General features: G+C 33.3%; 1 protein-coding gene across 1 annotated transcript in view; it reads left to right on the forward strand.

The window, feature by feature from the left end:
* The window catches only part of EPC2 (enhancer of polycomb homolog 2), a 166,654-nt gene that overhangs the window by 98,232 nt on the left and 41,058 nt on the right, over positions 1-27,364 (forward strand). Inside the window, exon 4 of the mRNA XM_031960047.1 lies at positions 25,277-25,483. Coding sequence (XP_031815907.1) covers positions 25,277-25,483 — 207 coding nt within the window. The remainder of the gene's footprint in view (positions 1-25,276; positions 25,484-27,364) is intronic.

A 27,364-nucleotide genomic window follows, 5' to 3' on the forward strand; every position in this document is an offset into this window, starting at 1 on the left:
ATATTTGATCCATTTGCTAGATGGAGAGACATGTTAACCAAAGACAAGACTAGTTTAGAATATAAAATTTTATTGAAGAGAATTGTAGAAGATTTGTGACAATATTGCTTTATAAGAAGATAGTGAGGTAGTATAACAGAAGGAAGAGCCAGATAACTGAAAGCTTAATGAGAGACTTTCCCAAGCAAAGTCATGATGATGACATTTAAGGATAAAACTGAAAGGGGAAGACCATAAACAGATAAAAACAGATAGCATCCACATTTGAATTCTTAACATCAAAGTTATATGTATGCTTATAAAGATGTGGAGGTGGTGTTTAAGAAAATTAAAAAATGTCAAATCAGCTTGATTATATGAGTTTATCAAAAACAGGACTATGCTAGTGATAGTATAATTTTGTGAGCATCAGTGGGTTAATTATTTAAGTACCTGAAGGAGAAGATATTAAAGTAACTTTGGACTATATTATTAGTTTAAAAAAAATTAGTAAAAGTTCCAGTAACCTAGAACGCATAAATACCAAATCACAGGCCTTTCTTATCTGGAAATCTTTATGGATATAATGTACCCATTCATTAATGTTATCCTTGATGAAGTTATAGAGTTTGTAAATAATAATTTACATCTGTGTAATTTAATTTACATCACATTATTGACCAAAACTGTAGAGGATATAAAGATCCCAATGGTGTTATTGTTAAGTATTAAAAAAATATATTTTAGTTGGTAGGCCAAAGTAGTACCTTAGAGACTCTCGTTCAACAAGATCTTGTCAAAATTATATGAGTCCTTGAAAAATAGTTCAGCAATTTTTTTTTCATGAATCTCTTGTTAATATCATGTAAAATATAACAAAACATGTGCTTGCTAAAGATTTTTAATGCTTCCATAGAAAAGCTCAAGTGCATAGCTCAGAAGATGGATTCTTTACAAAATGGTGAGGTCTTCCAGATGCTTCTGTTTATGAATGACATTATGCTGATTGTGTTAAATCAAGAAAATGTACAGTCATAGGATTATATGATCAATGCAATATCCTAGATAAGCTCTTTACTAAAGTTAGCCCTAACTATCCATTTAGAAAAAATTAAGTAAATAAATATTTCTTATTGTTTAGTCCATGAAATACAATTGAAAAGACTACTTGACTCATTTGTCACATAAGCCCATACATGCATGCATAATCTTTATATCTCATGTGCATATATCATATATGTATTCATATCCCTCTATCCATGTTTGTGTGTATATCTTGCATGGACAATAGAAATGATAGGGCCAACTAGGTGCAGTGGATAGAGCATCGGCCCTGGAGTTAGGAGAACCTGAGTTAAAATCTGGCCTCAGACACTTAACACTTCCTAGCTGTGGGACCCTAGGCAAGTCACTTAATCACTCCAATTGCCTCAGCAAAAATATGAAAAAAAAATGATGCATAATGAGTTGGGCCCAGAATAGAGCAAGCTTAGTTATTTAGGGAAATAAATGTTCTTTCTTTATCTTTTTAACCCTAGCATTCTTATGATGATCCCATAATAGCTAGAAACTTTTTACCTTTGTGCTAAGCATTAAGCTAAATATTTGTGATATGAATAACCACCCTTCTTCTTAAATATTCCTGACTCTTCCCAAAATTCACTGTTCTCAAGTATATCACAGTCATATTGATGAAGACATGTGAACAACTTTGCACAAACAAGATATAAACAGAATAAGTTAGAAATAATTACTGATAGAAAACAGTGGTAGTAAGGAGGATCAAGAAAGGTTTCTTGTAGAAGTGGAATTTTACCTGAAACTATTGAAGCCTAAGAAGCATTGATGAAGAGGAAGAGAATTCTAGGAATGGGTATTTTCAGTGAAAGTACCCAGAGTAGGGAAAATATGGAGTTTATCATGTATGAGGAATATAGCAAGGAGAACAGTTTCACTATTAAAAGTACATGGGGATGATTAAGGTGTAAGTGACTGGAAAGGATAGGGAGAGACCGTGTTATAAAGGACTTTAAAAGGTAAGCCAAAAAAAAAAAGTGATATTTAGTCCTGAAGATGATAGGGAACTACTAAGAGTTTACTGAAAAAAAGGGATAACAAAGTAAGACTTACATTATTAATCAGAGAAATGCAAATTAAGACAACTCTAAGATACCACTATACACCTGTCAGATTGGCTAAGATGACAGGAAAAAATAATGATGATTGTTGGAGGGGATGTGGGAAAACTGGGACATTGATGCATTGTTGGTGGAGTTGTGAACGAATCCAACCATTTTGGAGAGTAGTTTGGAATTATGCTCAAAAAGTTATCAAACTGTGCATACCCTTTGATCCAGCAGTGTTACTACTGGGCTTATATCCCAAAGAGATTATAAAGAAGGGAAAGGGACCTGTATGTGCACGAATGTTTGTGGCAGCCCTTTTTGTAGTGGCTAGAAACTGGAAACTGAATGGATGTCCATCAGTTGGAGAATGGCTGAATAAATTGTGGTATATGAATATTATGGAATATTACTGTTTTGTAAGAAATGACCAACAGGATGATTTCAGAAAGGCCTGGAGAGACTTACACGAACTGATGCTGAGTGAAATGAGTAGGACCAGGAGATCATTATATACTTCAACAACAATACTATATGATGACCAGTTCTGATGGACCTGGCCATCCTCAGCAATGAGATCAACCAAATCATTTCTAATGGAGCAGTAATGAACTGAACCAGCTACGCCCAGAGAAAGAACTCTGGGAGATGACTAAAAACCATTACATTGAATTCCCAATCCCTATATTTATGCACACCTGCATTTTTGATTTCCTTCACAAGCTAATTGTACAATATTTCAGAGTCTGATTCTTTTTATACAGCAAAATAATGTTTTGGTCATGTATACTTATTGTGTATCTAATTTATATTTTAATGTATTTAACATCTACTGGTCATCCTGCCATAAGAAAGAAGAAAAAAAAAACAAAGTCAGACTTGAATTTTGGGAAGATCAGTTCAGTTTGATAGTGGTTTAGAGGATATATTGGAGAAACTTGAGAGTAGCTAGCAGAATATTACAGTAGTATAACATGAGTTAATAAGAGCCTGCACAGCAGTGTCTGTTTAAAAAGAGAGAAGGTGGCATGTAGGAGAGATATTATGAAGGAATAATCAACTGAACTTAGCAGCTAGTTGAATATGCAGGGTGAAAAAATTTGTTCATGATACCCAAATTATGAGTTTGAGTGCATAATGGGATAGTTAGGAAATGAAGTAGCTTTTTTTTTGGGGGGGGGAGGGGGGAGATAATGAGTTCAGTTTTAGATACATTGAGTTTATGTTTATGTCTGTGAGATAGTCAGTTCTTCCAGTATGAAGTTTGAGATGTGAGACTGGATAAGAAGAGAGATGTTAGCGTTGAATGAATAAATCTGAGAATTATCTACTCGCAATAATAATTGAATCCACAAGGATATTCCCTCCCCCCAAAATATTGATATAATACCGTAAGCTACCAATTTGTATGCCTATTTTCCTGTCTCTCAAATCTATATGAGGTATATCTGCTTATATGCTGAGGGAGTTCTTAATAGAGGTAGTAGAATAATTGCATAGTGGGCACAAGTAGGTGATAACATTCAACAAATGAGGAATTATGTAGGAAATGTGGCATAAAATATACTCTCAAAGAGAAAGATATGATTGAACAAAAGGACAAGTGACAGCTCAAGTAGTGAGAGAGAGAAAAAGATGACTCTTGAATCACCATTGGTATCTTGTGGTGTTGAGAAACCGCAACAAGTTTCTCCAGGACACTAAGTTTGCCACCCACTGAGAAAGTGAGAAATGTAACACATATTTCCACTTTAGTCATATTGTGGTGGGGGGTGGGGAGAGGAGTCCAGAAAGAAAGAAAGAGAGAGAGAGAGAGAGAGAGAGAGAGAGAGAGAGAGAGAGAGAGAAAGAAAGAAATGAATGTATGTTTCTGTTTGCACCCAAAAGTCCATTAGTTCTCATTCTGAAGATGAACAACATTTTTCATCATGAGTCCTTTGGAGTTGTTGTGGGTCACTGTATTGATCAAAGTTCATTATCTTTACAATATTGCTTTTATTGTGTACATTGTTCTCCTGGTTATGTTCACTTCACTTTGTATCAGTTCACATAAGTCTCTCTAGGTTTTTTGGATAATGATAAAAGTACATGGGGATGATTAAGGTGTAAGTGACTGGAAAGGATAGGGAGAGACCATATTATGAAGAACTTTGAAAGGTAAGCCAAAAAAAAAAAAAAGTGATATTTAGTCCTGAAGATGATAGGGAACTACTAAGAGTTTATTGAAAAAAAGGGATAACAAAGTCAGACTTGAATTTTGGGAAGATCAGTTCAGTTTGATAGTGGTTTAGAGGATATATTGGAGAAACTTGAGAGTAGCTAGCAGACTATTACAGTAGTATAACATGAGTTAATAAGAGCCTGCACAGTAGTGTCTGTTTAAGAAGAGAGAAGGTGGCATGTAGGAGAGATACATTTTTCTTTATCATTTCTTACCACATTATAATCTTCCATCATAATCAAATAACGTGATTTTTTTCATCTGTTCCCCAATTGATGGCTATCCCTTCAGTTTCTAATTCTTTCCCCCTTCCTTTTATGTCTTTGGGATTTAGATCTAGTAGCAGTATTGATGGATGAAAGAGTGTGCACGATTTTTTAGCCTTTTGGATATAGTTCAAAATTGTTGGATTAGTTCGTAACTCCACTTAGAGTATGTAATTGCCATTTTCCCATGTCCCTTCCAGTATTTGTCATTTTCCTTTGCTCTTATCTTGGATAAAGGTAAGGTGGTACCTCAGAATTGTTTTAATTTGCATTTCCCTAATTAGCAGTAATTTAGGCTGGTTTTTTTCATATGAATATTGATAGATTTGATTTCTTTTTCTGAAAACTGGCTGTTCATATCCTTTAACTATCAGTTAAATAATGTCTCCTTAAAAAACAAATACATTTGGCTCAGTTCTTTATGTATTTGGGAAATGAGACCTTTATCAGAGATCTGTAAATATTTCTCTTCTTTCTTCCTCCTCTACCCCACTCCCCCACCCCATTTTCTGTTTTTCTTCTGATCTTGGCTGCTTTGGTTTTGCTTGTGCAAAACCTTTTTTTTATTTAATGTAGTAAAAATCTCCCATTTTACTTCCTGTGATCCTTTTTTTTTTTTAAATTCTTTTTTAATCATTAACTTTTGCCCTTTCTATAGAACTAACAGGTAATCTTTTCTGTTTTCTCTTGATTTGCTTTTATCACCTTTTATGTTTACAGCATGTTCCCATTTTGAACTTTTCATGGTAGATGGTGTGAATGTTTGTGTTTAGTTTCTGGCAGACTGTTGTGTAATTTTTGTCAATTAAAAATTTTTGCCCCAATAGCTAGGATCTTTGGGTTCATCAAGAACTAGTTTGTGTTTGCTTCTGCATATTATGTACTTAATCTGTTCCACTGATCAGCCACTCTCTTATTTAGTACCAAATTGTTTTGATGATTACCTCTTTGAAGTATAGTTTGTGATCTGATATTGTTTGGCAGAGGAGACTTTCTTCATCTTCACTGTCAACCTCTCCTTAGTCTGCAGCCTTTAACACTGTTATTAATTCTCTCCTCCTGTTATTTCCTTCTCTAGGTTTTTAGGATGCCAGGTTGTCCTTTTTCTCTTTCTACCTATCTGATTGCTGCCTCTCTATCTCCTTTGCTGCTTTCCTTTTTCAGATCATACTGTTTTAACTCTAAATGTCCTCAGAATTCTGTCTTGGTCTTTTTTAAAATTCTCCTGTCAGTCTAACCATTTTTCTATCTCATTTACTAGCTTATCATTCATATGTCACTTACGAGTGTTCCCCAATGCTTTCCACCCTCTGTATTCTCTTTGTGACTTCATTAGCTCCTATGACTTACTATCCATTCAGATAATTTATTGCTCTAATATATCGATCCTTGTCTTTTTTGTTTTAGTCCTTCATATCGTTGTGAACATGGATTGTTTTATGCCATATATATGCATACCTAGCACCTAGCAAAAAGACATGGCACATTGCAAGCACTTGTTTGACTGATTGACTTAATACCTTTCCATTTTTTTTTGTTGTTTATGGTTTTTCATAAATTATTGACAATGGCTCTGAGGTTAATTCTTTATATTCTCTGAAATTTCTGGGTCTGTGAGCTTAGAACTTGAATTCATTTAAGGTAATCTCACTTTGGATTACAATTCCCTCTTTATATTCTTTTTAAACCCATTTTTAATATTATTCTTCAATGGAAAATGAGAAAGGTTTTTTTTTTTTAATTATTCCATCTTTCCATCATCTCTTAATTTAAAATTTTTCTTCTTTCACAGAGTAGGAATATTCTTCTTTGCTCTTATTTTAAATCCAGATAAATGGACATTTTTGTAATCATCAACATTTTCATGAACTTTATTATGTGTTAGGTTTTCTAAAATATTATAAATATAAGTTTATGCTACCCTTTTATGAATTTTCAGTATACTTAATGAGCAAAATCTAACTACCTAAATTTAAAAGGAAGTTGAACATTCCTTTAAAAATATATTAAGTTACTTTTTGAGAAAAAAAAAGTTTTGGTGTTGCATATAAGATTGGTATTTTGGTTAGTTTTCCAGAACTGCTTTTCTTTCCCCATCTTGTTACAGCAGGTAGCTTGTTGAGTGTGGAGTGATTGTGAGGATAGATTATTTTAGAAATTAAGGTGACTTACCAAAGATATCAATAAAAATTTTCCCTACTCTTATACTAAATAGTATAATTTAATGTTCTGTACTGAAGGGGTGGTAACAAAATAGTAGTAGAAATTGTTAAATATCACAGCTTTTGGCTGTTTATAAACATCCATTTAACTTTATGCTGGAAATGTCTAGCCACCTACTAGAATCTCAAAACAAGTCAACAAGAAGTTAATACTCCGATGCTCCCCCATCCCTACTCCTTTAAAGAAACTTTACTGGTTCCTTATTGTCTCCAGAACTAAGTATATTATTCTTTACCACTTTAAAGCTCTTTATAATTTATGCACGATAACCTTTCCCCTTCCTCTCTCTCCCATACATAGTCTTTCTGTATCTTCTCTTTCTCCTTCCCTTGTTACCCCCACTCTCAATAGAATGACATAGATCTTGCCTGTTCCATATATAAGATATTCTATCTCCTTCCTCTAGGCATATTCATTTGCTGTTCTTTGTCTCCTTCCAGACTTTACTGGCTTTCTTCAAGCCTCAGCAAAATCTCACTTACAGGAAATTTTTTCCTTTCCAATGCACTTCTGCTGATTATTTCCAGTTTATCCTATATACAGCTTATTTATACATAGTTGTTTCCTGTAGTAGACTGTAAGCTTCTTGAGAATAGGGGCTGTCTTTTTCCTTTCTTTGTGTCCTCAGTGATTAACATAGTCCTTGGAACATAATAGGTGCTTAATTAATATTCATTGACTGACAGTTTCTGTTCAGTGTTGAAGTTAAAAGCTACACTGCAGTTATTAAGAAAGTAAAAAGAAAACAATGAAGGCCTCAATTGTAGAGGGCTTTCTTAAGGAATTCAGCTACCAGAGGACAGAAAGATTAATGATTGCTAGTAGTGTTGGATGGATCAAATGAGCATTTTTTGGGGTGGGTGGGGATGGAGAATGAGGGAGATATGAATGTGTTCATAAGAAGTAGGGAAGCAGCTAGTGGATAGGGAATTCAATGATGGTACAGGGAGCATTTGTTTGAGAAGGTGAGGTCAAATGAAATCATTTGTGTATGTAGAATAGTTTCTTTGGCAAGGAGAAGGACTACCTCTATATGTGAGATGGATTGGGGGAAGATACAATGACAAAAAAGTACTCTAGTGATAAAGAGATGAGGAATTTGAAGAAGAGGGAGCTCTGGAAAGATGGCTTCAATTTTTTCAGTGAAATACGAGGCAATATTCTTAAGTGAGGGAAGGGGAAGAAATAGCATCAATGCTGACATTGTCACTACAAATGAAAGTACAACACAAAGGGAAGTTGTACCTAAAGTTAAAAGAGGCTCTGATTCTTGGTAGACTACAAATAAAGGAATTGGCAGCTTAACTTTTTATCTAAAGGCCAAAAAGAAACTTATTTACAGTATGCCTGTTTATCCAATACTAAAAATCTTATGATTAACTAAATTTTATAATTAGCATTTTCTAAAAGACATTTGTGAAAATAATTGCAGTTTATCTGCTTTGTTCTTTTGCAGTGATACTGTCTTGGTAATGTTGTTTCAGTCACTTCACATCTCTTTCCCTAGTGAACCTCTAAAATTCCTTCCATTACACTGAGTGAATTCCCTTCAGTTGGAGAATGGAGAATAAGTTATAGTATATGAATGTTATGGAATATTACTGTTTTGTAAGAAATGATCGGCAGGATGATTTCAGAGAGGCCTGGAGAAACTTACATGAACTGATGCTAAGTGAAGTGAGCAGAACCAAGAGAACATTGTACACAGCAACAGCAAGGTTATATGACGATCAATTCTGATGGATGTGGCTCTTTTCAACAATGAGAGGCTTCAGGCTAGTTCTAATGGTCTTGTGATGAAAAGAACCACTCAGAGAGAGGACTATGAGAATTGAATGTAGATCGCAACATAGTATTTTTACTCTTTTTTGTAATTGCTTGTATTTTGTTTTCGTTCTCATTTTTTTCCTTTTTGATTTGATTTTTTTGTGCTGCATGATAATTGTGGAAATATGTATAGAAGAATTATACATGTTTAACATATATTGGATTACTTGCTCTCTATGAGAGGGGGGATGGAGGAAGGAAGGGAGAAAAATTTGGAACAGTATTTTGCGAAAGTGAACATTGAAAACTATCTTTGCATATGTTTTGAAAATAAAAGGCTATTCAGTGTTTCTCTTATCTGCCAGGTCTCCCTGCTTAATAAAGAGATAAAGTGTTTTCTAATTAAGGTAATTTCTGTGCTCTTTCTGCTCCTTCAGTAAAATGACTTTTTTGAATTGGTTTAACTCCATTTAATAAATGATGATATTTACAGTCAAAAAAAATAAAAGGCTGTTAAGAAATATGAAAACTAAGAAAAATATAGCAAATAAAAAGATTCACTTGAAGCATTTCCCTTTTAACCATTTTATCTCAGCTCAAAATCAATCAGATTCTTTCCATAGTTTGCTAATCCTGGTTTTAACACATCTTTCCAATGCCCTTCTGGAACAGAGACTACTTTTGCTTGTTTCTTTTTCTTTCTTTCTTTCCTTTTTCCTTTCTTTTCTTTCTTTCTTTCTCAGTTGGGGTTAAGTGACTTGCCCAGGGTCACAGAACTAGGACGTGCTTGTTTCTTTTGTTTTGTTTAGTTTTGCCTTTCTTTGTATGCCCAATGCTTAGCACAATGCCTGGCACACTGTTGTCACTTAAATAAATGCTTGTTGATTTGACTTTCTTTCTAAACATTATGTTGAAAGTCATGCATGAAAGTGATAATGTTGAAATTACAAACCTGATAAACTGGGATAGTGATGGTACCTTCAATAGAAAGGGAAGTTTAGAAAAGGGGGGAGAGTTTAGGTAGAAAGTTAAATGTTCAGTTTTAGAAATGTTTGTTGATTTTAAGATGTCTTTAGAACATCCAGTTTGAAGTGTCTAATAGGCAGTTGTTGCTTAGAGATTGAATCTCAGAGGAAAATGGGATTCGATATGTACAAACACCTTGCCTAAGTATAACATACATACATATATAAAAATATATGCCATTTAAATAGAAATGGTAGTTACACCTGTTGACACTGTCAACATGAAGGAAGAGGGATAATAAGAGAGAGCAGAAAAGGCTATGAGAATAAGTTGTTTTCTATCCATAGACCAGTGTTTTATATAAGATTGTTGAGAAATAACACATTAAGAGATTTAGAGCTAAGAGCCATCATAACAGGCATCCAGTGCCCTCTCAAGGTCCTAGGAAAACTAGTTCCAAAGAGGTTTTATGTATTCTCCAAGGCTGACAGAGAGGAAGCTACAGAGAGATATTCATACTCTATTCAGATTTTTCCTACTACAGCTCATTGTTTTAGGATTGTTCAGCCTTTTGATTATCACTGTCAAATAAGTCACAAAATCACAGGCATGGATATTTGCGGAAGCTAATTACCAACCTGGGGCTAAGGTGTTTTAATTGGTGAGTAAATAAATGCAATTCACCAAGTCTAGTACATCTAGTGTACTCCACACCAGACCATACTATATATATCATAAAGTTGTCATCTGTTTTTCTGACTTCTCTACCCTTTCCCCCCCACATAGACTTTCACTTACTCCATTTCTATTTTCTGCTCTGGATACAGTAATCAAATCAGTACCACCCTTGTTTTTGGAAAAGGCATATCATTCAGCTGCCTATGAAAACTTCCATTTCTTTTCCTTCCTACCACTGCTCAATTTGGATTGTTTCTACCTTTCTACTTTAAAATATAAGCTCCTTGAAAGCAGAGACTATATAGCTTTAGTATTAATGTTTCTGCTATTTTCCACATACTTGGCAAGCACTTGATACATACTTTTTCATTCATTCAAATTATTTATTGTCTGGGATAATACATTTAGAGTACAATTGGAAGAGAGATTCCCTATGGATGTCTAGGTCTTTCGGATACTCTTTGTAGATGAAATGTTGATTTTATCAACTCTCTTATTAAGATCCAGTCAGTCAAGAATTTGACCTAACTATCCAGAACAGAAGAGCCAAATGGTTGAAGAATGCCTTATTGTTTAGTGTTTGATATGCCACTGAATGGATGATTACCTGTAGAACCAATTCATTAGTATACTTCTCTTAGATTGATAAGAAAGCTTAGATAGACAAGAAAGAACTGAGCCTAAAATGTATTAAATAAGAATAAAGACAGTTAGCTTCATTGTATTTGGGAAATTGTGCAGTTCATTTAGTGATCTTAAACCTTTCCCTGAAACAAATGTCCTTTAAAATAAAAAAATCAATTTTAGTAATGTTTTATGACTATAAATCATGAAATTCCACAGTCTTTGAAGAAATAAAATTACCAATAAATTAAAGAACAATGGAAAAATGTAAAACAACTCCTTCAAGTTATTTGTAGGATTCAGCTTTATCCCAATATATAATTGTATAGCACCTGTAGTATTTTTAAAATTCAATTGGAAAAATGCCTAACAGAGTTATGCATAAGGAATTGGTACCCTATTGAGAGAGATTTAGAAGAATAGTACATTCCACATTGCTTTAAGTCCCTATGAAGGGATTCTGAAAGGTTTTTGAAAAATATTCATATAGCTTAAGGTTAGAGGTTATAATCTACACTATTTAAGGGAATACCTATCAAGATGTGAGATCTCAAGTATTGAATTTTCAGTGTAAAGTATGCTGCATGGAAAAGAACTCTACTCTCTGCTTTGTACATTAAACTAAAATAGCCTTGGAAATAGCATTCTACATATCAGAGTAATCTGTGAGAAACTTTAGAAGTGATGTAGCTGGACTTTAACCCTGTACTGTCAAGGAATCAGACTTATGATTGCTATATATTCCTGTACTCTCAGGTAAAGAAACCTATTCTGCCTCTTGTAGTTCAGTGTTTTTTCTGCAATTTACATTCTTAAGAGTATTTTCTGAAGCACTGAAGTTCACACATGTTCACATGGCCAGTTAGAATTTGAACCCAAGCTTGGTTTCCAGGGTAGCTTTCTTGATTATGCCTATTTGTCTCAATTGTATATTCTTGAATGATGAAGCAGTTAATTGGTAAATATCTGTCTTTCTCTACGTGCTTCCCCTCCCCCCATGTTAGAGCACTACAATTCTGAATCACCAAACTTGCTTTTCAGTGCAATCCTGCAGTCTAACATAATGACTTTGTTAGTTTTTATTTCTGTAACACATTCTTCTACTATTTCAGGATACTTCCTGTGGTAGTCAAGTGATCAATATAGACAGACCTTATACTTACATAGAAACTGAGAAAGAGGCAATTACTTTGATTAGTGTATATTATTGATCTCTTTCCCGTGGCATCCTAATGCTTAGTTCTATAACATCTAATTCCTCTTAGCCCTACATATCCATCTATGGATGGCTCTTGTGTGCTTATATGCAGGACCACATGTACACATTCTACGTATACATTCATGTTCTCAATATGTAAAACAAACCAAAAAAGCCCAATTATCAAAGTAATCTGGGTAAATAATTCTAGGAAGCTGTTCTCTAAATGATAATCATAATTTTTTCCCCTAATACTTTGGAGAGCCTCATAACACTATAACAAATGAGGCTTTGGGCTTTTAAACTGTGGCCAGTGAGCTATTGCCAGTAGAATGCAACTAGAACCATGGCAATTGCTTATACATATGTATGTCTTTTAGGAAATAGGTTTTTTTGTTTTTGTTTTTATTGTTTTATTATTGTTGTTTTTTAAACATGCAGATAATACTTAAGACTTTTAGATCTGGAATAGTGCTTCTCTGTTTTAGAATGTTCAAAATTATTGACAGTGTTGATGTGTTGACAGTTTAAAATAGTAAATTCAGAGCCATCTTATGTATTTCATATTTCAAGTATTTCATCATATTAGTCACCTTGAGGAATGAATTATTTTTTTATTGCAATCACAATCAGAGAGACAAATAAAGCCTTGGTAAACTTGTCTTTAGACATATCCTAGTTATTTTTATTATATGTAAAAATTCAACATAACCTTGAAGTTATTTTTATTTATTATATGCAAAATTCAACATAACCATGATGATTTCCAACATATATTTTATTTCTTGATACTTCCACATTTAAGACTGTATATTGCCATGTGAAATTACCTTTCACAGGTAATAGATATGAAATAGATATGGCCATGATCATACCCTTGCAGAAAATAAAGTTTTATCTTACTACTAAGAAACAAAGTATCGAACACCCTGTGTGTACCTATAGGCTAGGACAAATCTTTACTTTATGATTTTTTTTTTTCTCAGAACCAATTTCTCATTCTTTATTTTTATTTATTCATTATGCACCTACCCATCCACTATTCATTTATCCATCCATCCATCCATCCATCCATTCATTCATTCATTCATTTATTTTGTTGGTGGATTCTTGATGTCTCACTTCCATTTATTCAATATTAATCTTTGGTGCATTGTTTTCTTTAGTTGGCTTTTTAATCTTTTTGAATTTGACCAATTGAACTTTTAAATGAGTTGTTTTGTTCATTGGATTTTTTTTTCCATTTCACTAATTCTATTTTTTAGGAAAGTGTTCTCTTTTTCCATTTTAGCAAATCTGCTTTTTAAGGGGTGGTTTTCTCCATACAATTTCTGTGTTTCCTTTTCCAAAGCTCTCAATTCCTTTCCCCATTTTTCTTCTAATTCTCTTTTAAAATCATCTTTGAAATTCTTCCAAGAGAGATGGAGTTTGAGTTGGAGACCAATTCATATCACCATTTGGGGCTTCATATGGAGATGATTTGTATTTAGTGTCTTCAGGTTTTGAGGTCTGTTCTTTCCTGTATCCATAATAGCTATCTTTGGTCAGAGATCTTTTTTTCTCACTTTTTAAAGGTTGGGGTCTGCTCTTAGAGCAAAGGGAAGACTGTCCCAAGCTTCCTCTGCAGACGGGACAGTAGTTTCATGCTGCCCTGGGGTCAGTGCTGCTGCTTCCTTTCTAAGCTGGGTGGGCAGTGGCCAAGTCCCGTTTGTTATGCTGGGGTTCAGGGGCTCACTATTTGTCCTCTGTAGTTGCATTGTGGGTCTCACAGCCCATCTGCTGATCCACTGGCTACTGAGCCAGGACAGAGTCTCCAACGTTGCTATATTTTGGCTGAGAGCCTCTCAGTAGGTTCCTCTGGTCTCAGGACCTCTCCATCCTGAGCCTCCCTGTGCTGCAGAGGCTCAACACACAGGGCTGTGTTCCCTCCTGTCCAATTGAAACAGATCTTTACTAAAATTTTTTCAAAATATCTTCTGCTGAAAATTTGTTACACTGCAGACGTTTGTGGGCTCTTTCTCCAAGATCTGTTCAGAGGCTTGATCTGGGATTGATTTTGAGGGAAGCCAGGAAGAGCTCAAGCAAAAACCTGTCTGCACTCTGCCATTTTAACTCTACCCCCAGTTTTTTCATTCTTAATGATAGTCATTGGAAGAGATTGCCCATGTTGACAGGGAGAGGAACCTAAGTAGTCACTGTGCCTCTTAATTAATTGTGAATTAGATGTTTTGGGCAGGCTCCAGAAACATGGAAAAACTTTTTGCAGATTGATCACAGAATTTAAGAGTTAGATGGAATCTCTCAGTGGCTATCTGGTTCTATTTATATCTAGAAAAGATTTCCTCTTTTTTTTTTTTTTTTTTTACAACATACTTGTCAAATATTCATTCAGCCTTCAATTTAATTTACCACCTCCAAGGTAACTTACTCCACTTTTGAAAAGCTCTGTTAGCAAGTTTTTGTTTATACAAAGCCTAACTTTGCCTCTGTGACCCATTCATTGCTCCTCTGAGAATAATACTGTTTTTATCGAATAATATCTTAGTCTTTATAGTCTTATTGGAAGAGTCTAAATTGATTAAAATTAGGCCTGTTCCTCTCAAAAGATTTATAATTACATCAAGGATAAGAACCAGACTTTTTCCTTTTTCTTAGATGAATCTAGACTAGAATGAATCTTCCAGACTTACCTAGTGAACTTACTGTTGATATTAACTGCCATTATCTTATTTCTTTATATTTTATATTAATCATTACATGTGCCACATTCTTCTTGAAGCTTCTGGTCCTCTATCTGCTAGTGTCCTCCATATGTGACCTTTTTTCTATTTTTTTTGTGTGTTTAATATATACCTGTATTTGTACTTGTCTCTTTCCCTATTAGAATATAAGTTCTTTAAGGACTGAAAACGTTGTCATTCTCATTACAGTACTAAGCACATAGTAGTTTTTAGATTTTTATATGTTAATACAGGACAAATATGGTCAGGGCAAGAAATATATATGCATAAATATAAATCTGGGGATTATAATCTACATTTATTTATAGTGGGAAATATTATAGGAATGATAGGAGAGATGAGTTCTGTTTGTAACCATAGTAATTATGAGTAGAAAGATAGACATAATATTCAGTCAGTTCTATAGATGTTTTCCATTCATATTCAGTGCTAGTATTGAGTTCAGTTTGGGGAGTTCAAAATTTGAGAGACTTGAAAAATCTGGAAGTCAATTCAGAAAAGTGGCCCATGATACCTCACTGCTGCAAAGAAATAAGAGGAAATGCCTTTTTATATCTTTTATTTGGGTCTAAGATAATCCTTATAATTTTGCAGCATTTATTTGTTTTGTTTTTTCTATTTACAGTGTTGAAGTAAAGCAACTTGTTTTTCTTGTTCTACTTTAATTTGCATCAGTTCGTAAGTCTTTTCCTTGCTTTTCATTATTCTTCTATTCATCATTTTTAATAGCACAATAATAAACCATTGGGGCAGCTAGGTGATGCGCAGTGGATAGAGTACGGGGCCTGGAGACAGGAAAATCTCCTAAGTTCATATTCAAACTCAGAAAATTACTAGCTTTGGAACCTGGGCACATCACTTGCTCTAATTTGTCTCACTTTCTCATTTCTAAAATGGGAACACAATGGAGAAGGAAATGGCAAACCATTGCATTGTCTCCTTTTTTCCCTCTCACAAAATAAAGGACTGAATGAATAACAGTAAACCATTACATCTATGAACTAGTTTCATTATCCAGTTGATAGCAAAATACCTTATTTCCAGTTGTTATCAATAAAAATTTCTGCTGTATTTTGTTGTATATGAAATTTTGCAGTATAAGCTTTTATATATATCAGCTTATATAAAAAGTATAGTCTCTTGATCAAAGGATATGTATGGGCATTTTGTTAGTTGCTTAATATAATTCCAAATTGTTTTTCATAATGATTGTACTAATCCACAGTTCCATCCATGATGCCTTAGTGTACCTGCCTTAGTCTAACCCTTCTTCCAATGTCTTTTTTTTTTTTCCATCATTGTTAATTTGCTGAATTTGAGGTGAAATTTTTTTTTTTGGGGGGGGTTGTTTTTATTTCTCTCATTTATTAGGGATTTGGAGCATTCTTTGATGTAATTATTTAGTTTTCAGTTCTTCTTTTGAGAACTGTTTGGTATCCTTTGTCTACATACCAATTGAGAAAGTCTTTGGCCTTATCTATTTCTTTAATCCTTTATATCTTAGATATCATATGCTCCTCAGAGATAATAACTTTAACGGCTTTTTTTTTTCTTCCTACTTTGAGGCTTCTGATATTAGTCTAATTCCTTTAGATGTGTTTTTACAAAAGCCATTCAACTTAATGTAATAAAAATTGTCTCTTATCTCTTCTGATTACCTTTATCCCTTGTCTGGATAAGAATTCACATAATAATAATAACAACTGTAACAGCAAAATTAGCAGTCACATTGTACTTTATGGTATATAAAGAGATTCCTTTGTAATGTTGGAACCTAGACAGTGCAGTGGATAGAATATTGGACCAGCAGTCCTCACCTATAAAATGGGGAAAATAAAAGCGGCTACTTCCAGAGTTGTTGGGAGGCTCAAATGATTTAGTGATTATAAGGTGCTTAGCACAGTACCTGGTATATAGTAGGCATCAAATAAATGTTATCATCATCATTACTACCACCATCATCATCTTGAGCCTCACAACAATCCTGGGAGAAAGGTGTGATATTATTAATCCCATCTTACAGATAAAGAAACCAAGACTGAGAGTGTGAGTAAAGTATAAAAGATCACACATTTACTAAATGTCTTGGTGATGATATGAAGTCATATATTCCTGACTTCGTATACAATACTCTATTTACTCTGGCACATAAATACCTGTGCCCTGGAGTCGAATATGATCTGTTTTTCATCTCCTGTTTTGTGGTATGATCTATAATATTCAAATGCTGTTCTGAACCTGATTTTTATTTGCCTTTTCTAATTCTTCTAGTGGTTCTTGACATAGGAGTTCTGCTCTCAGCATATTTTTTGGGGGGTGATATATTGAAAGCTGAATTATTGGATTCACAAGTTTCAGAATTAATCTATTTTTTAACCGGTAATAATAGCTAATATTTATATAGTGCTTTAAGGTATTTGAAACACTTAATAAGTATTATCGCACTTTATCCTCATAGCAGTCCTGAGAGAAAGATGCTGTTTATATCCCTGAGATACAAGTGAGAAAACTGAGGTAGAAAAATTAATGATTTTCTGGAGTCACAAACTAATAAAGTTTGAGGTCAGATTTGAAAGTGACTGCAAACTTAGCACTCTTCCTGTGCCAGCTAGCTGCCTTAAAACTATTGCCAAATAGTTTTGATGATTGCTACCTTAAAATATAGTTTGAAACCGAGAAGCTTTGATATTCCCTTTATCTCTTCATTTTTTCATTAGTTTCTTTGTTATTTGAGATTTTTTTATTTTTCCAAATGAATTTTGTTATTATTTTATTTGACTCTGTAAAGGAGCCCTTTGGTTTACTTTGGTAGCGTTAAATCTAACTTTAGGAGGATTGTCATTTTGCTTAGCCTTGAGCATTGAATATTCTGTTAACTTTAAATTTTTTGGTTTTGTTTTTAAGCAGGTTAACAAACTGAAAAAAGCATTTAAAAGATTAGAAAGGAAATCTCAAATAAATAAAAAAGAAATCTTGAAATGTATAGGATAAAGAAATAGATTAGAAAGCAAAAAGAGTTAGGAGAGAAAACTAAAAACTGAAAAGACTAATAAAATTAAGAAACGTAAGGGATTTATTAGCCAATTTAGGAAGAAAGATGAAGGTAGAGAAGTGAACAAGATTAAAAAGAAACATTGTGAAATCTTTAAAACAAAATCAGAAGAAATACAATGTTCAAAGCCTATTGTACACAGTTATGACACCAAAACTGAGAATTTAAAAGAAATAGAATATAACCTACAAAATTATAAAATGCTCAAATGAACAGACCACTAAATAAAGAGTTTACTTCATTCTCAAAAACAAAATTCAGCTATAAAGGAATCACCAAATTAAAAAAAAAAAACTTTCTGAATAGATTTATAAGGAAATCCTATCAAATTTATTTTAAAAACCAGTTAAACTTACCTATATAAACACATATTCTTACAACTAAAGCAGTCACTTCCAAGATGCTTTCATAAATCCAAAATATTACTAATAACTGAATAATTAATCCAAATATTACTCATTCCTGAATCAGGAAAGGATAAAACATATAGACAAATATCATTGATGAATATTAATCAAAACACATAGCCACTGCTTATTTTACCTTTTAATCTATAAAAAATTATATATTTCAATTTCATTCCCATCCACATGTTCTCACCTCTAACTTTATACATCACCTTATTTCATTTTCCAGTCTCTTTTTATATCCTTTGTTACTGTAGATTTTGCATTCCAAATATGCAGAATGTGGTGATAAGAATTTGAACAAATAAATCTAAAATAAATACAAAAGAAGAAATCTTGAAATGTAAAGGGCAAAGAAATAAATTAGCAAAAAAGAGTTCAAAAATAAAACTAAAAACTGGTTCTTGGTCATGAGGCAATGAGTAGTGACAAGAGGAAAGACAGCATGGATATTAGATGGAAGTAGATGCTGATTGGTGGAGGAATTGAATGCTTGGTGGTTCAGCTTGAGAAAGAATTTTGTGTCTGGTATCTTATCCTGTCAGGTGATCTTCAGAATCTTTCTTAAGATAATTCAAATGGAAACAATTCGGTTTTCTGGCATGGCACAATTATACTATCCAGGTTTCATAGGAATACAATGAGGTCAGTATAATGGCTATGTATACCTTCAGTTTGGTAGACAGTCTAATATCTCTCCTCTGCCACACTTTACTTTGTAGCCTCCTAAACACAGAGCTAGCTCTAGCAATGCATGATATCAACCTCATTATCAGTATGTAATCCCTGGATAATATACTACCAAGGGAAGTAAACTTTTCCACACCATTCAAACAGGTTCATGATAGTGCTGCAGTTGTTCAGTTCTTTTTTGGTAGGTATAAAAGCTTGTTGATTAGTTTTGATTATAAAACCTTCTCCTGCTTCATGGCATTCCCCTTCACTGCAGCCACTACAGCCACTTCAATAAGCTGGTCTTCATATGCCATTCTTGTTGGATGGTCCCTTTTTGAAAAATTCTGTAATGAACTTTGGTACTTTAATACCTTTTAAATTTAATGTGAATTAGTCTTGTAATTTACTCCCCAAAAGTTGATCTTTCAGTAAAATTTTCTGTATTGTAAAAACAAGTCATATCAGATATGTTGTACATTTGAGTTTAAAGAACAAAATGTTACCAAAATAGAAGAACTAATAAAGAGATTAATAAACAGATTTTTGGTTCATTTCTTTTTCTTAAAAGTAATGAAGTTAATAATAAACTACACCCCCAACATTTTCACAAATAACAATAAAGATATTATATTAAACTGAGAATTAGTTGCATAGTTTTATAAGTATATATTAATTTTCACAAAGTAGTAACAAAATTGTTCTGTTTATTCATCCTTGTAAGTTTATTTTCTTCTGTATATTTAAATGTAATTTTGAGTACCATAACTTTTAATATACTTCATTTTGTTGATACATTTAAATTAGCCCATTTTTTCCTAGTTCTTTTCTACAACAAAAAAAGATTGCTATAGATTTTTTGTATATATGGATTTTTTTTTTATCTCCTTGAGATGTACATGTAACATCCTTCCCCACATTCACACATACATACAACCATAAAGTTGTCTTCCAGTGGTATCTCTATACATATAAAATTGTATCTTTTTCTTTTTTAATAAAATTCCAAATTGTTTTCTAGAATGGTTGAATCAGCTAAAAACTCCACATTAATATTTATATTGTTCTACAGCCTCTCTTTCAATTGCTATTTGTTTGTTTTGTCACCTTTGCTGATTGATAGTATTGGGTGGAATCTTAGTTTCTTTAATGTATATTTCTTTTAGTATTTGTGCTTTGGAGCATTTTTAAATAGCTTTGTTGAACTCTTACTTTGTGCCATGAACTAGGCTAAAGATTTATGTTAAGAGCTTTGTTGTTTGTAGTTTGTCCTTCATTTTTTTTGAAGAGAGCTACTGACATCCTGGGGTGATAACTTAATTTGTGCACAAATTTGATTTAAGAGAGGGAGACAAAACAAATTAAAAAGAAAAGATAGTCTTCTCTTCTCAGAAAGTTAATATTTTAATGAGGTAGGTAACATGTAGATAAAAGATAAATGCAGAATACATAGAAGATAATGAATGGAAAGGCTCCCAGGGGAAGCTGTTTCTTATAAGATAGAGAGTTTGTACCAAGCCTTTTTATTCATATTTGATCTTTTGTGGTTCATTTCCATGAGATGAAGCATAAACCTTGAAAAAGAAGTGTAAAAATTCCTGGTGAGTTAACTAAAAGAAAATTTTATCTTTGAGGAGCAAGTGCTTTGGTTCCTAATTTTCCCTTACCCCATAGGTTTTAACATGAGCACATTAAACTAGAATATTATGGAGTATTGTGTATCTTGGCACAACACTGAATTTTATTTAATCCATTAACCATTAGGACAAGTATCTCTGGCATGAGGGCCTGCTGACCCATTTTTAGGGCTGTTTATCCAACTTTTCTGTGTATCTCTCACCCAACTCTCACCTATGTCTCCAAGAATCTATATAATGTGCACTAATCACACCCAATAAAACCATATTAGCAGATGGGCTATACCAGGCTGAGGGTGACCACGAGGGCTCAGACCTATTGGTGAATTAGGGAGATGTCTATCCTAAGCATGTAAAAGCTTCTTACAGTAAGATGGATGGATGGATGAGATCAATTTGTTATAGTAGTCATTTTAGTTGCTGATGTAAACACTATGGAGCACTCAGAGCTTGGTCAGATATCAAAGATACCAAGGTCATCTATTGCCTCTGGGCCATTACCAATCTTCTAGATTTTTGTCTTCCCATTGGACATCAGTAACTCTGGAAGAGAGTGAGGCTGATGATTTTGTGCAACTCTGATTCAATTAAATTTAATTCATGAGCCAGTCAAGACATCACCCAAGATTCAACAGTGTCTCTATAAAAGAGGGAAAAGTGCAGAAATGTTTGTAACATCCCTTTTTTGTAGTGGCAAAGAATTGGAAACTGACTGAATGCTCATCAGCTGGGGAATAACTGAATAAGTTATGGTATATGGATGTTATGGAATATTATTGTTCTGTAAGAAATGATCAGCAAGCTGATTTGAGATGTTTGGAAAGACTTACATGAACTGATGCTAAATGAAGTGAGCTGAGCCAAGGGAACATCGTACAGAGCAACAAGAAGCTTATGTGATAATCACCTATGATGGACTTGGCTCTTTTCAACAATATGAGGTGATTCAGGCCAATTCCAATGATCTTGTGATGGAGAGAGCCATCTGCATCCAGAGAGAGGAGTATGGGGACTGAATGTATATCACAACTTAATACCCTCCCCCTTTTTTTTTTTTGTTTTTTGTTTTGCTTTTTCTTTCTTTCTAACTTTCCCTCCTTTTGATCTGATTTTTCTTGCAGCATAATAAATGTAGAAATATATTTAGAAGAATTGCACATATTTAACCTATATTGGATGACTTGCTTTCTAGGGAAAAGAAATGTGGGGAGAAAAATTTGGAATGCAAGGTTTTGCAAGTGTGAATGTTGAAAACTATCTTTGCATATATTTTGAAAAATAAAACACTATTACTATTAAAAAAAAAAAAAAGGAACGACATCTAATAAGGCTAGAAAGATAGGTTGATTCCAGAATAGGAAAGGTTTAGAAGATAGAGAAGTTTGATAGTTTATTATATATTTAATAAAAAACTACTGGAGTTGAATCTAACATAATCACATCTTTACTTAAGGAAAATTATTTCTGCAGTAATAGAATGGATTGGAGTGATGAGAAACTTGAGGCAGAGAGACCTGTTAGGAAACTCTTGGAATAATCTAAGGGGGGAGGAGTGACTTTGTACAGCATCTTTTAACTAATAAGGTCTTATGCTTTATAGGTCTAGAGCTAGAAAGGATCCCACCTAATCAGTTCCTTCCATTTTACAGATAAAGAAATTGAGGAACAGGGAATCAAAGAATATCTAGATGAGTTCAGGTAATCAGACTTTATAGTGGGGATTCTTGCCCTCGGGGTCCATGAAGTTTTTCTTTTCTTTTTTTTTTTTTTTTTTCCTTTAGTTTGCTGTCTTTCAATTTAATCAAGTTCCTTCGTAATTTGGTGTATTTTTAGTGCTTTTGGAAGAATTATTTTGAGAAGAAGTCCATAGGCTTTACCAGATTGCTAAAGGACTTTCATAATACCTCAAAATCTCAAAAACCTTTGCTTAATAGATTTGTTTTTCCCAAACTTGAATTACCTATTCAGCTTCCTACTTAACCATAAGATATACATATTTTTGATCAATCTCTGGTTTCCCTTTCCATCAAATATAGAGATATCAGAGGCATTCATTACTATTTTATACTAAAGAATTCCTTATCCAGAAATCTTTCACATATCAGTAACACTAAAAGTTTCCTTTTATTCTTTAAACATGTTGGTCATAGATATAGCATTGGGCTATTTGCTATTTCTTATTCTTAAGAGCAGGGACTGTCTTTGTACCTCTAGCAGTTAGCACAAGAGAGAAGTTAAGGATGACTAAATAGATTTGGAAGTCATTAGCATGGAGATGATAATTATTCATGGGAGTTGATAAGATCACCAGATAAAATAGTATTACCTGAGAAGAAATGAAGGCTCAAGACAGAACCCTTTTGGGTACCATGGTTAGTAAGGTATGACTTGAATCCTGCAAAGAAGGTTAAGAAAAAGCAGATTTTACAGATAGAATGAGAACCAGGAGAGAGTGATGTCCTGAAAACCTAGAGAGAAGAGAGTGTCCAGGAAAAGAAAACGATCAACAGTGTCAAAAGAGATGGCCTTGAAGTTTAGGTACAAAGGGCAGAAGAGATTAAAGGTTGATAGCATGGATAGAAGGATGAAATGAGGGGTTTTTTTTAGAATGGGGAAGACAATATTAGGACATATTTGTAGGCAATAGGGGAGGAACCAGTAGACTGCAAGAGATTGAAAACAGGTGAAAGCAAAAAATATAGAACCAATGAGGTCTACTCCTTTTACTTGACTTACTCTAATAGAAGAGTAGATATTCTTTTTTAGATATTTAGATATTCTTTTGGTTATTTGTAATTTTCTTGGATAGCCAAGTGGCACGATTGGAGAAAGTTCCAGGTCTGGAGTCAGGAAGAGAATTGAGTTCAAAACCAGCCGTAAACACTTACTAATTGTTGGGGACCTGGACAACTCACTTAACCCACTTTGTGTTAATTCTCTCACCTATAGTATGAACTGGAAAAGGAAATGGCAAACCACTATAGTGTTTTTGCCAAGAAAAACCCCAAATGAAGTCAGAAAGAATTGCACACCCTAAAAACAACTGAACAACTATCTTACAGCTAGTAAGTGTCAAGTATCCTGGATTTGAATTCAGGTCCTTCTGACTGAGGTTGGCACTCTGTCCACTGTGCCATCTAGTTGACCTTAAAGCCATTTTTTTTTTGGGGGGGGGAGACAAGAGATGAGAGATAGACCACTAGATTTATATTTTGCAAAATAATATGATTTATTTCTAAAGGAAAAATCCATCCAGTTCTTACAGATACTCCTATATAAGAATATAGAACATAATAACAGGTATATAAAACCTTACCTCAACTTGGTCTTTGAATACTCCCCAAAGAAATATTGAACTACCATTTGGAATATATTATTGCTATGAGTCTCAATGAAGTTTCCAGAAAAAAACTGGCATTCATTCATATAGTTACTGGAAAGCACATTTTTGAATGTGGGGGCAGCCCATTTGATCAGACATAAAACATTTTGCTCATAAAAATTGTAGGAAAAAATATATATTTTTATAGTTGATGTTAAAAACTTCATTAAAAATGCTTAAAAACTGATGACCAGAGAAAAGAGTTTTATGAGTCTCTGCACATATTTTATTCTTTCTGGGTGAGAAATATTATTTTTTAAATTTTTAAGTTCTTGAAATTGTCAAAACTCTGAGAGTTTTGATATTAGTAACCTTTGGGTTATCTTTTATATTCTCTTTTCTGCTTCTTTCACTTTGAGTTCAAGTAAAATATTTTCAGCTAATGCACATAGTTCTTTTTTTCCTCTGGGAAATATATGAGTTAGAGAAAAGGCCAGAATAGAGGGGATGAATTTAAAGGAGGTTAAGAAAGGGTGGAAATCTACAAAAATTTGCTAGATTTTGCTAAGTCACATCATGGTGGCATGATTTCATATTTTGTTTATATGTACTGTGATTTCTTAGACTAATATTGACCCAATAAATTTAATACTTAATAAATATTTACTTAAATAAATATTGCCAAGTATGAACGATATGTTACATTCACTTTGTGCCATTGTAGTCATCTGTTAATGTATATAATAATTATAGTTAATATATTTGGCAAGCAAGTATGAGAGATGGAATATTTAACATCTGTTTATTTATCCTGTGTTTTTTATTTGTGATACCAAGATATTAATACCTATACAGGCAATACATTGTAGTATAAGAATACTTTATTTTTCAGACCTTGGCATCTGACCCCATGAAATGTCTAATTTTTTTCAAGAAAGCAGAAAAATCAGAAAGCCCCACTTGGGTACTAATAATTGATAGGCAATTACTGTGCATAAGAAATATTAGTCACTTGCAAGTTCATGTTTGTGAACATAAAATCCACTGTACTTTAAAGCAATTTAAAAATTAGGGAACTTAAAAACCTAATATTACAAGTATTCATATCTTCTATAAATTTTCCCGTTTCATGAGTGTTTTTTTTTTTTAAGCATATTTAGCTTTCAGATTAGGTTCTCAAAACATTTTTCTTAACCTTTGACAAAGACTCTCAAGAAAAGAGCCGTTATAATTTTAAAACTAATACATTCTTGGGTTTTAATGTGTCATCTTAATTGTTGGTAATGGTGGTAATTTTTACTATTTGGTAAAAGTGAAAGTATATATGTTTAATGTTATTAGCATTTTTCTTTTTCCTTTTCAAATATTGTCACTTATGGCATTTTATATTTTTCATTTAGCTTGTAACACTCCAAGAAGCAAAACTGCTGCTAAATGAGGATGATTACCTTATTAAGGCTGTATATGACTACTGGGTGAGGAAACGTAAAAACTGCAGGGGGCCATCCCTCATTCCTCAGATAAAACAAGAAAAAAGAGATGGCTCTACCAACAATGACCCTTATGTTGCTTTTCGAAGAAGAACAGAGAAAATGCAGACTCGAAAGGTAATTGATAATTTAGATGTAAATGCATTTAGCCTAATGATGTTTAGGATTTTTTTTTATATACTGCTAATGACGTAAATAGTTTTCAATAATTGGAACATAATTTAGAGATTGACAGAATTTAATGCTCTTGAAGAAAAATAATTTAACAACTTTATTTGAACTTCTTTTTTTCAGTAGTTCTTGAATAAGGGTGTTTCATTTTTAACTTGTACTTTATGTTTACCAAACTTAGAGTTCATGTATGAACTTTATTCCCTGTATTGGGTATACAAATGTAAATTTACTCTCCTTTTTACTTGATAAAATGAAGTTAACATTCCGAGTTCCAGTCAAAACAAATAGGTTTGGAATTATGAATTGATTATTTCACCTTTCTTTTGGTTTAGAGGTTTATGGCAAATGATTAATTTCAAAGATTTAATAAAAAATGTAGCCACAATTATATTTTTATTAACAATAAATGTATAAACCCATCCTCTGTTCTTTTCCATAGTTGGGAAAATCATAAAGGAAGTGTTAGAGACAGCTTTTAGCTAATAAGAGTGCTGAGCCTGGGGTCAGAAAGATCTGAGTTCAGATCTGGCATCAATTACTTATTATCTGTGTAAGCCTGGGCTAGCCACTTAACTTCTGTCTGATTCAGTTTCCTCAACTTTAAAATGGGAATAATAATAGCAGCTTCTTCCCAGGTTTGTTATGAGGATTATGTGAGATAATATTTTTAAATGCTTTGTAAATAAGTGCTTTACAAATGTGTTATTCCAAAACCTAACCCACTTCATACCTTCCTCTGTGAGCCATTCCCAGATAAAGCCAACTCACTGTAATTACCTCTTCATATTAATTATATCATGCATTTGTTATTGAGTATAAGGTGCCTCGTATTATGATTTTCTGTATCCCGTCTTATCAATTAGATTGTCAGCTCTTCTAGTGCAAGATCCCCTTTATATTTCTATTTTAATTCATGTCATCCAGTAAAGTGCAGTGCCCTGATGAATATATTGTCGGCATTGAATATTTGTTTTGATGCTGATGATAATGTTTATATTCTTTTTTGGGAGTGATGATTAATGCCTGTTTTGAGTAATTACTTTAAGTTAGAGTCTAGGCACATAGATACACAAGAGATCTAAAAAGAGAAACGAGGAGTCTCTTGGTGTTAAATGAAAAGCTAATATATTTGTTTAGGATTTTTGAAATTTTGTGTTCAAAACTGTGATTTAAGAATTTGCTTGATAAACTTTATTAAATTTTTTTTCAGAAGGTACAGCAAGTATTATATTTTACTTATTAATAGGTAGGATGCTAAGCTTTCACATATAGATTGATAGAGTTTTCCTAAAACTATATTTTCGTTTAGGAAAACACAGTCATATCAAACAAAGGGACATCCCCATTTTTCATGCATAAAGATATATATCTCATTCTTCATCTTGGGTTCATTAATCTTCCATACTAGTTTTTTCCCTACTAATCTTACCACTCTCAGTTTTCCTTTGCTGTATCTTTGTCCAGGTCATACAAATTAAAAGCAGCATCCTTCAGGACTCTGTCCTGACTTCTTTTCTCTTCCTACTCTGTGCTATTTTACTTAGTTATCTCCATGCTGATGATTAACAAAACTATTTTCCTAATCTTCAGATTCTGATCTCCAACTGTCTATTAGACATCTCATAACTGGTTGTCCTGTAGATATCTTAAACTTAACTTGTCCAAAACTGAATTCATTTTTCCTGTCAAACCCTTCCCTTTCCAAATTTCCCTATTACTATTACTATTGAGGGCACTACCACCCTCTCACCCAGCCAGGTTCCCAGTCATCCTCGACTCTTTATTCTCCTCTGTTTCCAGTCTATTTCTAGTGCCTATCATTTT

Source organism: Sarcophilus harrisii, chromosome 3, assembly GCF_902635505.1.
Source record: "Sarcophilus harrisii chromosome 3, mSarHar1.11, whole genome shotgun sequence".
In the NCBI taxonomy this organism is placed as follows: domain Eukaryota; kingdom Metazoa; phylum Chordata; class Mammalia; order Dasyuromorphia; family Dasyuridae; genus Sarcophilus; species Sarcophilus harrisii.